The sequence below is a fragment of the Apostichopus japonicus genome, chromosome 11 (genome assembly GCF_037975245.1).
Source record: "Apostichopus japonicus isolate 1M-3 chromosome 11, ASM3797524v1, whole genome shotgun sequence".
Classification (NCBI taxonomy): domain Eukaryota; kingdom Metazoa; phylum Echinodermata; class Holothuroidea; order Aspidochirotida; family Stichopodidae; genus Apostichopus; species Apostichopus japonicus.
Window position 1 is genome coordinate 2,213,802 of NC_092571.1, and position 15,011 is coordinate 2,228,812.

A 15,011-nucleotide genomic window follows, 5' to 3' on the forward strand; every position below is an offset into this window, starting at 1 on the left:
GGATTGACTGGCATGTTCCGATAAATATGACTATAGAAGCACCAAGCGTTTAGTACAGCTCTGTATTTTAACAGACTAAGTGATGGTGCTAAGATGTTTTTTCTTTCTATTCACTGGCCTTTACACTTTCAGTTTTCAGCCAAGTTTTTATTTTGATTATTTCTTCCGCCTCTAATGCTTTTTTTTAGGTAGAGTTTTAAGTAACTGTTAAGTCCCTGTTGGTTATTTTATTTTACACTGGGCAAACCATATGGATGCTTTTGATGAGAAGCTTGATGACTCAACTGATCTTTATCAAACCATAAAATCTTACCACTGGTTCAACGAGGGCACTGTCCTTCATCATTTTATTCCTTTCTATGACTAACATCGTCTTGACAACGTTTATGACCTTTGACTTTTACATCTGTGACAAGGGCCGCCATGAATATTCAGTACCTATTTTACTTAAAGAGTGCAAATTTTTTTAGGAGAGGATAATATGTACTGAAATCTTCACCTTTAACCTTTCCAGGGGTGCTGGAGAGATGATGACGAGGTCTCCGGTCAAGGTCACCTTGAGTGAAGGACCAGAGCACATCGCTCAGTTCAACGATAGCAGCAAGGAGTACGATCTCACGAAAGAATCAGAGGTAACCAAATACCTTGAAGCAGTTGAAAGTTCACTGTTATATAGCCGCCAGACTTGTGGTATGAAAGACACATGATGAGTATGAGTACAATTACAAACAACTATGGTAGAAAATGAGTGCCTACAAGCATAGGCATAGGAGGCGGGGGGGGGGGCTGCAGCCCCACCAACCAAAAATTGTTGTTAAAATTCGAGCAATATGCTGAGAATTTTTCGGGCACCTTCTGAAAGAAAAATAATTTGCATTGTGTTTTTCAATGTTTAAACTGATATTACTATGATCATTATTATTGTAACGACTTCTCCAATAATTCTAACCAATATGGAAGGGTAATAACACGGCAAATGATTGTATGTTATTGGCATGCGATGTAATAATCGATGCACGCCTATATGATATGCACATTAACATGTTGAAAAATGTTGGTTATATTCTTAGGGCAAGTAGTTACAGCCCCCCCCCCAAATCAAATTGGGCTCCTATGCCTATACGTACAAGTCTGATAACCGCCAAATATACTTAACCGCCAAATATGCTTGAAAGTGAAAAAACGGTCACTCATCTTTCAAACTTAAGCAAGCCAACAACAGCAACCGTGAAAGATATTTCACTCACGGAGGACATTTCCCTCTTATCATCTAATTTAAAATTCCTGGTTGCCTGTGTTTGATGGTCTAGAGCCCTCAAGGAATGTATCGTGCACATTTCTAGTAAGTTTTAGACGGCTGACATTTTGGGAAATTTTTATTTAACTTATGACCAACTGCACTTGCCATTGCATTGCTCTGGATAGATATTGGAAAGATTTCCAACAAGATATTGTATTTTTGTATATGTTAATGAGGTGTGAATATGACTGTTGAAAGATATTTTTTATTAGTTATTTTTTATTTGAAAGAGCAAAGAATTTTTTTTATTTTCGTTGAGGTTAGGACTCATGAAAAGTTATATATGTCAGAAAAGTTCATATTTTATTTTGGACAAGAGCAAAGAAATAAATACAAAACAATGACCTAGCAGGTGTATCTATGGTAACGCCGACTAATTTCAAAGCTCGGGATGAGAAGAAGTATTTCGTAGCACTAAGAAAAATTGAAATATTTTTATTTTACCTTTTGGAGTGATATGCACCCAGCCACCTTTAACCACCAATATTTGTGAAAACACAAGGTGATACCTCCAGCCAGGTCATGTATTTTTAAATGGAGTTTCTCCTGAACAGCAGCAGGTATTAATATGTTTCTGTTTTGCTCTTTTTTTGTGTCTTCAGCTGAAAGCCCTTCGAAAGGAAATAGAGATGAGAATGAAGAGCAGCGTACAAGAAGGAAAAACAATAAGTCCAGAGGTAAATATTTATAGATATTTGTAAGATTTGAAAAGCTCAAGAAGCTGTACCCCAATAAACTATGTTCTTAAAATCATTTGTAAACTTTGTCCTTCTTCGTTGTCAAATTTAGCGACAGTTTACTGTTCGTGAAAGACGAAAACATTGAAAGTATTCAATCTGTTCCTAAAGACATATTCACTAATCTGTTTCTAATACTCTGTGGAATGACTTCACGACTTTGGTCTTACAGCTCAAAACTTGACAGTTTTGGCAAATACCATCATGTTAACACAACCCATTCTGTTACAGCGTCTGAGCCGTGAATGCATTTATATCGATCATTATTGAAACATTTTTTTTTCAGCTTAAGTCTGTACCAAAAATTTCAAACATTAACAAAACATTAATTTTTCCTTTTCATCTGTTGTCTCCTTTCCTCCCCCGCCCCTTTTCTTTTTTTTCTTTTCTTTTTTCTCTCTATTTTTAGGTAATTTCGTTGTCAGTCAGAGGACCGGGAATTCAAAGGATGGTACTTGTAGATCTGCCAGGAATGATCAGCGTAAGATTTTATTCTTTTTATCATCGATGTTTGGTCGCTCATTAGCTATATAGGATACACATACACATGTATGCTAAATGCAGTGAACCTACACCTGCATGAGATTGTATATGGTGTGCGCATGTGTGTATGTATGTGTATGTATAAGTCCATGGAGTAAGATTTTAATGTTTATTATCGACGTTGGTCGCTCATTACCTGCATAGGATACACATACATATGTATGCTAAATGCAGGGAACCTACACCTGCAGTAGATTGTATATGTATGTGTGTGTGTATATGTATCAGTCCATGGAGTAAGATTTTATTGTTTATCATCGACGTTGGTCGTTTATTACCTGCATAGGATACACATGCTAAATGCAGGGAACCTACACCTGCAGGAGATTGTATATGTATGTGTGTGTGTATGTATCAGTCCATGGAGTAAGATTTTATTTGTTTATCATCAATGTTTGGTCGCTCATTACCTGCATAGGATACACATACACATGTATGCTAAACGCAGGGAGCCTACACCTGCAGGAGATTGTATGTGTGTATATGTGTGTATGTGTCAGTCCATGGAGCAAGATTTTGTTTATCATCAACGTTGGTCGCTCATTACCTGCATAGGATACACATGCTAAATGCAGGGAACCTACACCTGCAGGAGACTGTAATGTGTGTGTGTATGTATAAGTCTATGGAGTAAGATTTTATTGTTTATCATCAACGTTGGTTGCTCATTACCTGCATAGGATACACATACACATGCTAAATGCAGGGAGCCTATACATGCAAGAGATTGTATGTGTGTGTGTGTATGTATAAGTCCATGTAGTAAGATATTATTGTTTATCATTGACTTTGGTCGCTCATTACCTGCATAGGATACACATGCTAAATGCAGGGAACCTACACATGCATGAGTTTGTATGCGTGTGTGTGTATGTATAAGTCCATGTAGTAAGATATTATTGTTTATCATTGACGTTGGTTGCTCATTACCTGCATAGGATACACATGCTAAATGCAGGGAACCTACACCTGCAGGAGACTGTAATGTGCGTGTGTATGTATAAGTCTATGGAGTAAGATTTTATTGTTTATCATCAATGTTGTTCGCTCATTATCTGCATAGGATACACATACACATGTATGCTAAATGCAGTGAACCTACACCTGCAGGAGATTGTATATGTAAGTGTGTGTGTGTATCAGTCCATGGAGTATAAAGCAACTATGATATATAAGGGAAGATTGGGAAGACAATTCTCATATTTGACTTGCAGATGCCTCATACAGAGTTTTAGAACCAACTGATTTAGGTCAAATTCCAAGGGTTTATTTGAGGGATAGGCAACAGTCAACATTAAAAAAAAAAAAAAAAGTAAAACTTGAGCATCATCTCAAGAAAGTCAGCAGGTCAAACTGCCACAAAGTTAAATTTTAATCCGATGCATTTGCATTTATTGTTGTGTTTCCTTTAAACATGTTGTTTTCCCCCAAAAAATGTTTTACTTTTTTGATATTCCTTTCAAATTGTTAATATTTTTTTTTTTTTTTAAATCTTGTCTTAGACTGTGACCACTGGGATGGCTGCTGATACTAAGAGTGCCATACAAGAACTGAGCAAACGATACATGAGTAACCCTAACGCAATTATACTATGCATACAAGGTAAGGGGGAGTTAAACTTGAGTTACCCATATGTCCCAATCACTGGGGAAAAAAAGAAGCATTTCATGAAAGCTTGTTTAAAGGTCTTTCTTTCAAGTCAGACTAGATTACCTCACCCCCACCCATCTTCCCAGACCCTCCCTACTCCTTAGTCCTCCCAACAGGCATGAGATTTTTCCACGAATTCTCAGAATATCCGTGATTTCTTTTCTACCTCGGGGACAAAAACTTTTATCCTAACACACTGTACCATACGCAAACTGGAGCCTATACCGCAATTTTTTGCAAAATTCTGTGATTTTGGTTTTAGCCCAGGCTCATCCCTGTCCCAACCCCATCCAGTAATGTAAATAACAGAACAGTGAACAATCATATAAATTGGATAAAAACAAAGCTGATGTTAAGAAATGTGTCTAACTATCTACCATCTTTGGGAACAAAATCGAGTACTCCATTTTACCTTTGTCCAACTCATGCCACAGATGGCGCTGTTGATGCCGAGAGGAGTATCGTAACCGATCTTGTGAGCAGTATAGACCCATCCGGAAAGCGGACCATATTCGTCTTGACAAAAGTCGACCTAGCAGAAAAGGGCTCGGCTAGTCCTAGTAGGGTGAGAGATTAATTTAGTTCTCATGATAGATTTTTGAGGTTTGTGAGGCACCTTCCTTGACGAACGATAGTCATTTTGCATTGTTTTATTTTTGAACAACCTCGCACCTGTTGAGCAATTCCTCTTTCAATTTTGCGCATGAAAGATAGATGTGTTGGATCAATGTGACTCTCTCCATAGCAAGTCATGTTTATCCCTCATAATTATCCCTGCATAAAGGTGGCCGCAAACTGCATATATCTTGGAGGGAATGCTTTTGTGTACAGTATGAAATTTACCTAATTTTTAATTTTACTCGTTAACACTGTGATGGAATGTTTATGAATGTTTCTTGTTTCATCTTCTGCAGATAAGACAAATCCTAGAGGGAAGACTGTTTCCGATGAAAGCTTTAGGTTACTTTGCTGTCGTCACTGGCAAAGGTATACAGCCTCACACCTTTTCATTTTGTCTTCAATAGTTGTCAGTCATGTTGGACAAACTTTAGCTGCATAGGTGATCGAAATCTGAAGAAGAGCAAACCATGAGCGGTTATTATTTAAACGAGGTGATATTCATTCGCAAACGGATTGAAATAAACAACAAATACATCAGAGTTTGGAAGGCCAGAAAAAAACAAAAAAACAAATACATAGGAGAATGTTTCCTTTGACTTGTTTATTTATATATTTATTTTTCTCGCCAGGGTGTTGATGACAATTTTTCCATTCAAATATAGAAATCTCTTTACTGTGGTGGGACAGAGCTTGTTCAATAAGTGGAAGTTTTAAATAGCAGTCATAGGTTTGTGGTTTTAAATTTGGTTTTAGTTTGTCATGATTTATTTATTTTCTGACTTTCTAATTTTTAATAGGAAGTTCTGACGACAGCATATCTACCATTCGTATGTACGAAGAACAATTCTTTAGAAACTCACAACTCTTCAAGTAAGTTTTCCTTTTCTTTCTGCTCTCCTTTGGGATTTATTCGAGATAGTATCTTTGATTCGTTTTTCTTTATTCCCCTGTCAACATTGTTTCCATTGAAACTATTAAAGTATTATTCACATGCAAATAGTAAAAAGGAAAGATTATTATTCAAAAATTCATTTTTAATTCATTATTTGAAACCAAGGTAAAGTTGACTAGTAAAGGGTAGATAACTAAATTGTAATCGAATTTTAATATCCAAAAGTGTAGGAAAGATTTAAGAAAGACAATATAGTTAATAATAATATAATAATAATAATTTATTCTTATATAGCGCTTTACATCAACGAATGATCTCAAAGCACTTCACAAAATCGCATAAAATATTACAACTTAAAAATTATTACAGCTAGTTGAATATGTTTGAGTAGGTTTACTACAGCAGGAACCTACATAGGTCTCTAAGCTGGATATAGCCTAGACCTATACAGCAAGCAGTGTAAGACGTAGGTCTCCAGTTTTGCATAGTTAACTTTAACTTGCTAACACGTAATTTAAGTATGCAATAATAACTCCCATTTGCTGGCCTGTTGAAGCCTAAATTTTTTTTTTACATGGCAGTAAATACTTGACAATTGTTTATCACAAAGATATAGGTCAAACATTCTTGATTGTGTGGCATGAAGCAGAACAATTTTGATGCAAGTTAATGCTTAAGGAATATTTTCAGTCCACTGCTGGTAACGCTTAATTCCACATACATGTGTCTGAACAGTTTAAGTGTGAAAGGTACTACAAGTCCTTTAGGAGTTTTCAATTTAAACAGGTCTCCTTGAATAATTGCCAGATGGAAATTTCATCGATTTAAAGGAGCAGAACTTCCATACAGCAGAACTTTGGCGAAATGATTATTGTAGGGTACATGTGACATGCAGGTTGAATAAGATATGGCATACAAAAGAAAATTTCTCCATTTTGCTTTTCAAAGAGAATGGGTTCCCATAAACATTGGGCAAGAAGGTTGACAAGAGTCAAGGTCAATACTCGTTATACCTTGCGTTCTAGCAATACACCCACTCTAACTGTTCCCAGAACTAAACTGAAAACCTATGGCGATCATGCCTTTCCATCAGCCGGGCCCAAGCTCTGGAATGGTCTGCCCATATCTGTGCGGAGTTCTCCTACTCTCAGTCTGTTCAAGTCTTGCTTGAAGACTCATTTTTTCAAGTTGGTGTTCTATTAGGGTTGTACAGCGCTATTGAATACTTCGTAGATTTTAGCGCTTTATAAGTTCATTTATTATTATTTAATATTAAGAGTTCAGTCGGAAAACCTTCTTATCAAAATAACTTCAACTTGGATGCAATATACTTTGTATGTGGTTCCACCTTATAAAGTACAAGAAGTTTTGTCTGTAGTTACATTAAATGTGCTCATGTGAAATTAGGCAAGGAATCACTAACCGGCATTCGCTGAAGCAATATATATTTACGCCACCGGAATATCCATATTGGTGTGCAATGTGTTGAGGTTCTGCAACACCGCTTTAGTTTCGACATTGAAATGCTGACACCTGCTATAAGGCAGTGTCAGAGTTAATTAAAAACAGAATTTTAACAGTTTTTTTTTCTTCACATATTTTATGTTTTTCATATGTTTTAATAGATCAGGAACCTTTAAACCAAACCAGATGAACACTCAGAACCTGAGTTTTGCCGTGTCAGACTGCTTCTGGAAGATGGTGAGAGAATCCGTGGAGCAACAGTCAGATATTTACAGAGGTAAGAATTTAACGGAAAATAAAGGGAAGAGAACAGAGCAGTCCGTCAGTTGTCTTATCTGAACGATTACTGTTGAAATTAAGAATTTGATCGATTTTAGCTTTCAACAATCTTGTAGTTCAATATCATTTTCTTGGTATGTTAAGTGGGAATTTGGTTATCACCTTTTTTTCCCTTTTCTTTACTGGATTTTGACATTTTGATGAAGGAGTTGTATGCCATCTCATTCATGAGCATGGCCATGCAGATGTTGAATCAGGCATTTGTGTTGATTTGAATAAAATTTTAAATACTTAAAATCCCATAGCAATGCAACTCAGTTTGAGCTGAATAAAATTGTGGACGGTACGAGTATATATAGTTTACATTTGTGTAATGAACCTGTTGATATGGGTGGTCACAGTGATTTTATGGTAAATCGTTCGTGCCATAAGGGCAACAGAAAATAAATTTCTTTCTTTCGATTGCGACAGCTTTTCTCAATTAAACCCACCTGGTCAGAATGCATTTAGAATAAGAAACATTGAATCTGCTTCCGAAGTTTATTTTCCGAAATTCATCAGCAAACACGTATTGAGACTTTAATATACATTTTACGTAAGGAGACTATTTGCAATTTGTTAAGAACACTATTCCTCTCTCTGCGTTTGCTTTTCTCTTTATTAATTACTTATTAATTAATTATTTATAATTGGTTTTGATATGTTGCTACACAGCTAGTAGGTTTAACCTGGAAACGGAATGGAAGAACAATTTCTCACGTATACGTGAGTTGGACAGGGTAAGTGAATACCTGGGAATGTCAGTTTACAAAAAAACAGTTTCCAAGAACAAAATGAGCATAAATTCTCCGAATGCAAGTTTCATTATCGTAAAGCTTTCGGAAGGTTGCTACTACTCATGCCTCAGACTTAGAATTGAGGGAATCAGAATTACAATCAATCAATCAAACAACCAATCACCCTTTGAACAGATTTGTTATCTATTCAGTGGTTGTAGCCTGTATTACTCAAACTTTTGACCAAGGTTTCAGACTCTCCTAAAATTATATTTTTGGTATTTTTTTGTCAAAAAGGAAGGGAAAAAAAGCTAGACTGAATTCAGTTCCCACTCAACTCCTTCGATTTCCATTTCACGCAAACTTTTCTTTGAGAGAAATGCTTGTTTTTTCTTTTGTGTACGTGGTTGTGTAGTATGCACTGATGGCTAAACTAACTCACTCGTACTGGATGTGATTTTTTTATTTTTTTTGTTTGTTTTTTCTTTCCAACCAGGATGAACTATTTGAACGAGCCAAGGGTGAAATTTTAGATGAGGTTCTATGTCTTAGTGAAATAACTGCTAAACATTGGTAAGTGACAACAATCGCAAGATAAGCAAAGATACAAACTAATTTGGAGCCGTAAGTAGGTTACGTTCGCAGGTATTTTTTGTATTTTACAGTCGTACTCATTAATATGTTTCCATTTGAAATGAGTCCCCTTCTCTCCGTCTGCCACACAGGAGCAAATAGCATTCTTTTTCCTGGCATGTCATTGGCCAATTTCAAACAAGAATCAGCCAATAAGCTCTACTCTCAGGGTTGATATAGAGTCACCGACTTACCTGTCTACCCACAACTTTAGCACTTACTTCCCACCATGTTTGAAACTGTGTGAACATCTTTCTTTGTATGCTATTGGTCGATTTCAGTTTCACCACCTATCTACCACATCGCACAAGGAAACTACATTGGTGTGTGGTAGAGTAGTCCAGAGTTTGTAAGCAACCTGTGGAGTTAGTGTTAATGTATTTTATTTCAATATTAACCAGTAAAGACCAATCTATTAGTGACTCATTATCTATGAAAAGTTAACATTACCAAAGTCTGTGCTGCAGGTGGTTAAATTTGGGTGAATAAGACATCAGAGAACTGTTATAAGAAATTAGAGATGCTTTCTTGAAAGTTCATTTTCCATGTTAGAATCGGTGCTTGATGTAGTGATTTGTTGTGACTGGTTAATGGTAAAGCCTGAACACTAAATGAACACATTTTGGAATAGAAAAGAAATGTTTCATAGAGTCTCTAGGGTAAGGGAAAGTCGAACCACTGCAGGGATGTGCCTGCGCTGGGCGGCACCAGGCGGCCCTGCCCAGCACTAAAAATTACCGCCCATCAGTCTTAAAAATCATGAATCCCGCCCAGCACTATTTTCATCTAAAATCCCGACATTCCTAACAACATATTCAACATAAATTGAAAAAAAAAATTAAAAATGTAAATTGATAGCAAAACTAGTACTTGTGTATGTGCTTAAAAAGCTACACAAGTGCCAGCATTTGGCATCTGAGCACCTTCAAAAATCGAAAAATTTCTCACACACCCCCTCCCCCATAGACCCCTCCCCAAGGACAGTGATCAGTATACCTGGCACTCAGGAAATCCTGTTCACATCACTACCGCTGCGTCAAAAATATGATACTGAAGGGGACTGCAACATCCTGCAGGCAGCCTGCATCGGATCCTGCAGGCAGGCTGCATCGGATGTAACTGTTTGTGTTGTGCGGTTATCACACAACACAAGCACTGCTGGTCGACGGAGATAATCTCTAATGTTCAATGCTAATTCATCTATACTGCTGTTGCTTTTCTTTTTGACACATTGCCTAAATGGAATTTTAAGATTGAAAGTGCAACCAACGGCTTTAGATCTTGAAGCTTTACTGTTTGTATTAATAGTGATAATAGAGAATTAAATGAATATACTTGAAGGAGTAATATAAAGCTGGTAAAAGAAAAGACTTGTTTTCCTTCCTTTTTCTTTTTCTTTCACTTTTATTGGCATTTCTTTTTTTTAAATCCTGAATAAATCAGGGAACAATTTACATTCAACATGATGTGTTGCATTTTTGCAGTTTATAATTTTTTTTGTCCCCCTTGTGACCATAAAATACTGAGCATGATATGGTTCCTTGTAAAAACAATTGCTATAAATCTGTACATATATGTAACAATTTCACCATTCTAAATAGCGCTTTGCATTGCTGCAAAACCCACTAAATTATTCCTTTGAAATTTATGAGACAATTGAAGATGATTCTGTTTCTTGTTTTTTTTTTGTGTGTTTGTAAATTTTGGAATAATGTTTTCTTTTCAGGGAAGAGGTTATAAATAACGTTTTCTGGGATAGAGTTGCTGGCTACGTTTTTGAGGGTATCTACATACCTTCTGCCCAGTCCAATGATTCAGGGTAGGTCATTCCTTATTACAAAGAGTGTGGAGGTTAAAAGTCTTTAGAGTTATGCCCAAATGCCTTCTCACATTACTTTACAACAGTCGACCAGGTGTACATAATTCAAAGAATCAACATGTTCAAGTGAAGGGGGACTTTTCACAGGGTGCAGCTATATTTCAGAGATGCCACATTCTATTCTTTCTTCTTCCAAGCAATTTTCGTTTCAACACAATGAGGTTCATCTGCTATAGATAATTCTTTCCTATAGGTCTACATTGATCACTGCAAAGAACGACTGGAATTGAGTTTAAACATTTGCCAAACTTCACACCAACCGCTGAACCAATCATATCAGTGCAGACGACAGCAGTTTAATCTGTGCTCGTACTTACGTTCGTGCGTTGCATAACAGTCATATGTCGCAGTGTATTGGTCTCTTGGACGCAGTGCGTAAATCAAACTGCCTAAACTGTGAGAGCAGACTTTGTTGATATAATAAAATAAGGAAGCAAGATTTTCAATGGAATTTGCCGTAGTAAAGAGAAAACATCGATACAACTCTACACTCATTTAGTCACAACAGTGAATGTACCAGATGAAGCCTAGTCCAAGTTACCAATACTACTGAAATTTGCCCTAGCCTATATAGCACTGCCAATGCTTGTCGATGTGGGTTAGCCTAACGTTAAGCTTAACGTTATTATTAACAGGTTAGGCTGCTAAGATTATCGTAGCCTACACTGTAGACGCAGAAGATAATGTAACTTGTAAGGGTTTCAGAAGCAATCGTATTAACAAAACATTGTCAAAGGTTGCCTTTTTTTTGTATATGCAGAGTTATACTGGTATTAATTTCAATGTAGGCTAGGCTACCAACCGTATAATTTTATTAATTAGGCCTAGCCTAGGCCCTAGCCTATAACTTAAGGAATAAGATGACCAAAACATGTTAGGCTAGGGTAGCTTGTCACTTGTGTCTTCTTACTATTACTAAGTGACTAGAATTTGAAGTGTTTACTGTTAGGACCTAGGCCTAGGTGAATTTTGTTTGTGTTTTCTTTAGTGTGGCATACCAAATGCCAAGTAATAATAATCAGTACTTATTTTTACGACACTTAAGCGAACACAAATGTGGGAGAAACCTGCAAGGGGTTATGGATTACAACTTACCAGTCCGGTGGCTTCCAATTCAACATTTTAACTCAAATTTGGAATCATTTTCCAAGTACTGGCCATCTCTTCTAGAACAGACTAGCCTAAGTCAGACTGAGCAGTGGATTGTTTCAGATTTTTTGCAGCTGCCAGTGCTAGTGGCATCTCAGATGTTTGCCCGGGACCAGTTATTCACCTGGGTGAAGAGAGGCAATGAAAAATGCCATATCCAAGAACAAAATATAATGATCTGGTCTGGCATTCGCCATTTGACCACATTGCCTTGCTAAACTACTGTCATGGCAAATTATGTAAGGATCTTTTGTTGCTTTCCCTGGAAAGACCATTTATTACTTTTTGGTTGTTTAAACAGCAAATTTGGTTGTCTGAATAACTATAGCAAAAATAACATAGAATGGCCATTACAATATGATGTGTAGCTTTGGTAACTAGAACACCAGCTTTGGGCCAGTAAAACTCCCCTTTGGGTGAATCATATGTCTGCCCATAGCCTAGGTGTGTTTGTTTCATTTCAAAATCTTCATAGTGATGGAGGGAAGATACCAATTAATCATTTCACCTATTTGTGATATTTAGTTACATTGCAAACTGAATTTGATCTAACTAGTTGTCCCAGGGATCACCTCCAAAGTGCAAAGCTGATTTTGGACGTCATGTTAGACCATTAAAACTTTGTCCTGACCGTTGATTATGTGACAATCTGGTGGTTCCATGTTCAACTGTTGATAGCAATGGCACTTGAAAGCATACTCTGCTGCTTAATCCAACGAAACGACACAATTACTGATGAAGTTAGAGATATGAAATCTTACTTGAAATTTGTTGGACACAGAATTTTCTGGTATCAGACTGTGTGCACTAACTATTGTGGAGTTACTAAATAGGTTATAATCACATAGAGCTGTTAATTTCTTTGAAAGGTACTCATATTGTGTTAAAATTGCATGACTTGAATATGAAAGATTTTACTTCAAGTACATGGGGCTCTCCAATAGTGAACAAATCAACAGAGGGTGCTGTCTCATTAGTCCTCTGTAGTTCCATAGAACTTGACAAGTTCTTGCCATGAAATTTGGCAGTACCATGAGTTGATTACCAAAACTCTGTTCATAATTATTCCGAGAGATCTCATGAAAAATTTGTTAGAATATCCATGTTTTAAGCACATTTAAACTTGTGTTTCCTAAAACATGTTTTTTATTTGCAAATCTGCACAAGAGGAATTTGGAGTCAGTCCTCCAGCATGTCTGCTAACAATTTCACCTGGCATGTTTGAATTTTTTTGAGCACTGTGCTTTAATGCAATGGCATTAACTTTGTTCAGATATTTGTATACAGTACAAATCAATCACGTTAGCGCCAATGTGATGGCGCCCTCAGTTAAAATGCTGGAGAGCTCCCTAGATGGCTTTAAAAGTATTGTTCAGACTGGTTATTACTATTTCAAAAGAAATTGCTCGAAGCAAAGGAAGAAAGGAGAGAATGAAACTAGCTGATTATGTTGGGAAGTCTGGTCACATCTGACAATCAATTTCAAGATATAGTTAAGTATTGATGAAAATGACACAGAAATGTAAAATGGTAATTGTGGATTAAGGTTTGTGAAAATAAATGCCATTTTCTGCATCAATTCTTCTCATAAATTTGGTGAGTATTGATGATAAGTCCATTCATTATTTGAAACCAAATGTTTTGATATTACAGCAAAGCAAAGATAATAAAATATCCTTCTCCATTTTGTCATTTCAGAACTTTCAATACAAGTGTAGACATAAAATTAAAGCAATGGGCAGAACAAACACTGCCAAAGACAAGTGTAGAGGTAAGCTTTGTGGCCTTTTAAAAACCGTGAGTTTTTTGCCTATTAATAAGGTTTGACTCATTTAACCTGAATTGCATGACTGTTCAATAGGATTTTACTATATGTTAACCTGAGACATCTGCCTGTAATGCAGGGTTTCGCTAGGTTGACATAACTAACACTAAAGAACTTATATAAATGTCCAGTGAGTAAAAATGATATTTTAATACAGACGTGAGCTTTTTCCCCAAATTTGCAGGTTTCCACCTCTCCATTTCTGTGAAATTCTAACAACAGCGTTACTGTATTTGATCCGTTGTTCGCATGATTTTCATTACCTGTGCATTGCATATATCCAACCTGCAGAGGGACACAAAAACTATTATCCTAACACACTGTAGCAAACACAAATTGGAGCCTATACCACAATTTTTTCTATGGATTTTCATAGGATTCCCAACATTATTGCAATGATATTTTCTTAAGTTTTCGAAGATTTTCAAATATTTTAGTATCATTAGAGTAGGGACAACAGAGGAGAAGTGTAGTGCTGTAGCTGCTGAACATTTTACCACATTAAAACTGACCATTGTATAATTTTATGAACAGTGACTTTTAAGTTTGGTTCTCCATGATCGAAAGAATCAAGTAGGGTGAAAACAACAGGCTGGGCATGTGGCTTCAGTGTGCACATTTTGAGTGTGAAAACATTGCTTTGAGTGTTTTAATAAATTCAAAATGTTATCTTTAAACCTCTAATTTCTCAGAGCTTCAGGGGGATTTTGACCCCTGGGCCCCAACGGGGGCATTGCCCATGGACCCCACAAGTGGCCCTAAGGCAGGCCTGTGGACCCCACCTGTAACTGTGTTGCACTGCCTACTCTGACTGACGTCTTCGGCACTAGTATAGTATCACCCACAAAGTTCAGTGATATTTTCTTACCCCAGGCTCATCCCTGTTAAAAACGTGTCTTTTATTTTAGGTTGGAAGCGAAGCTCTAATGAAAGAATTTGACCGCTTGATCGAGAAGAGTAAAGCTAACAAAGACACAGATGTATTGTTTGATAAACTGAAGTCAGCCGTTAAGACCAAAGGCCTGGAGAGACATAAATGGCAGACCAATGCAGTAGACAGTATAGTAAGTAGCAAAAAAACTATCCTTCAAGTCACCTTATGGTCATCAGTTCCTGGTGAAACATGATTTCAGATAATTTATTCATTCCTTTTCACCTTTAATGGTCTCTTTTTAGACTAGAGGAAAACTTTAGCAATGATATTTCAAATAGTTCGGTTAAGAGTTGCTATTTTGTCTTCTCTAGGTTCCACTTCATCCAATA

At 36.7% G+C, this 15,011-nt stretch overlaps 1 protein-coding gene across 4 annotated transcripts in view; it reads left to right on the forward strand.

Annotated features, from left to right (window-relative positions):
* The window catches only part of LOC139975841 (dynamin-like GTPase OPA1, mitochondrial), an 86,793-nt gene that overhangs the window by 12,360 nt on the left and 59,422 nt on the right, over positions 1-15,011 (forward strand). For all 4 annotated transcript variants that reach the window (XM_071984079.1, XM_071984080.1, XM_071984081.1 and 1 more), the window contains 13 exons: positions 515-632; positions 1,903-1,977; positions 2,447-2,518; positions 4,083-4,182; positions 4,665-4,795; positions 5,145-5,217; positions 5,649-5,721; positions 7,369-7,484; positions 8,201-8,265; positions 8,759-8,835; positions 10,622-10,714; positions 13,622-13,694; positions 14,657-14,812. In XM_071984079.1, the coding sequence (XP_071840180.1) occupies positions 515-632; positions 1,903-1,977; positions 2,447-2,518; positions 4,083-4,182; positions 4,665-4,795; positions 5,145-5,217; positions 5,649-5,721; positions 7,369-7,484; positions 8,201-8,265; positions 8,759-8,835; positions 10,622-10,714; positions 13,622-13,694; positions 14,657-14,812 (1,222 nt within the window). The remainder of the gene's footprint in view (positions 1-514; positions 633-1,902; positions 1,978-2,446; positions 2,519-4,082; positions 4,183-4,664; positions 4,796-5,144; positions 5,218-5,648; positions 5,722-7,368; positions 7,485-8,200; positions 8,266-8,758; positions 8,836-10,621; positions 10,715-13,621; positions 13,695-14,656; positions 14,813-15,011) is intronic.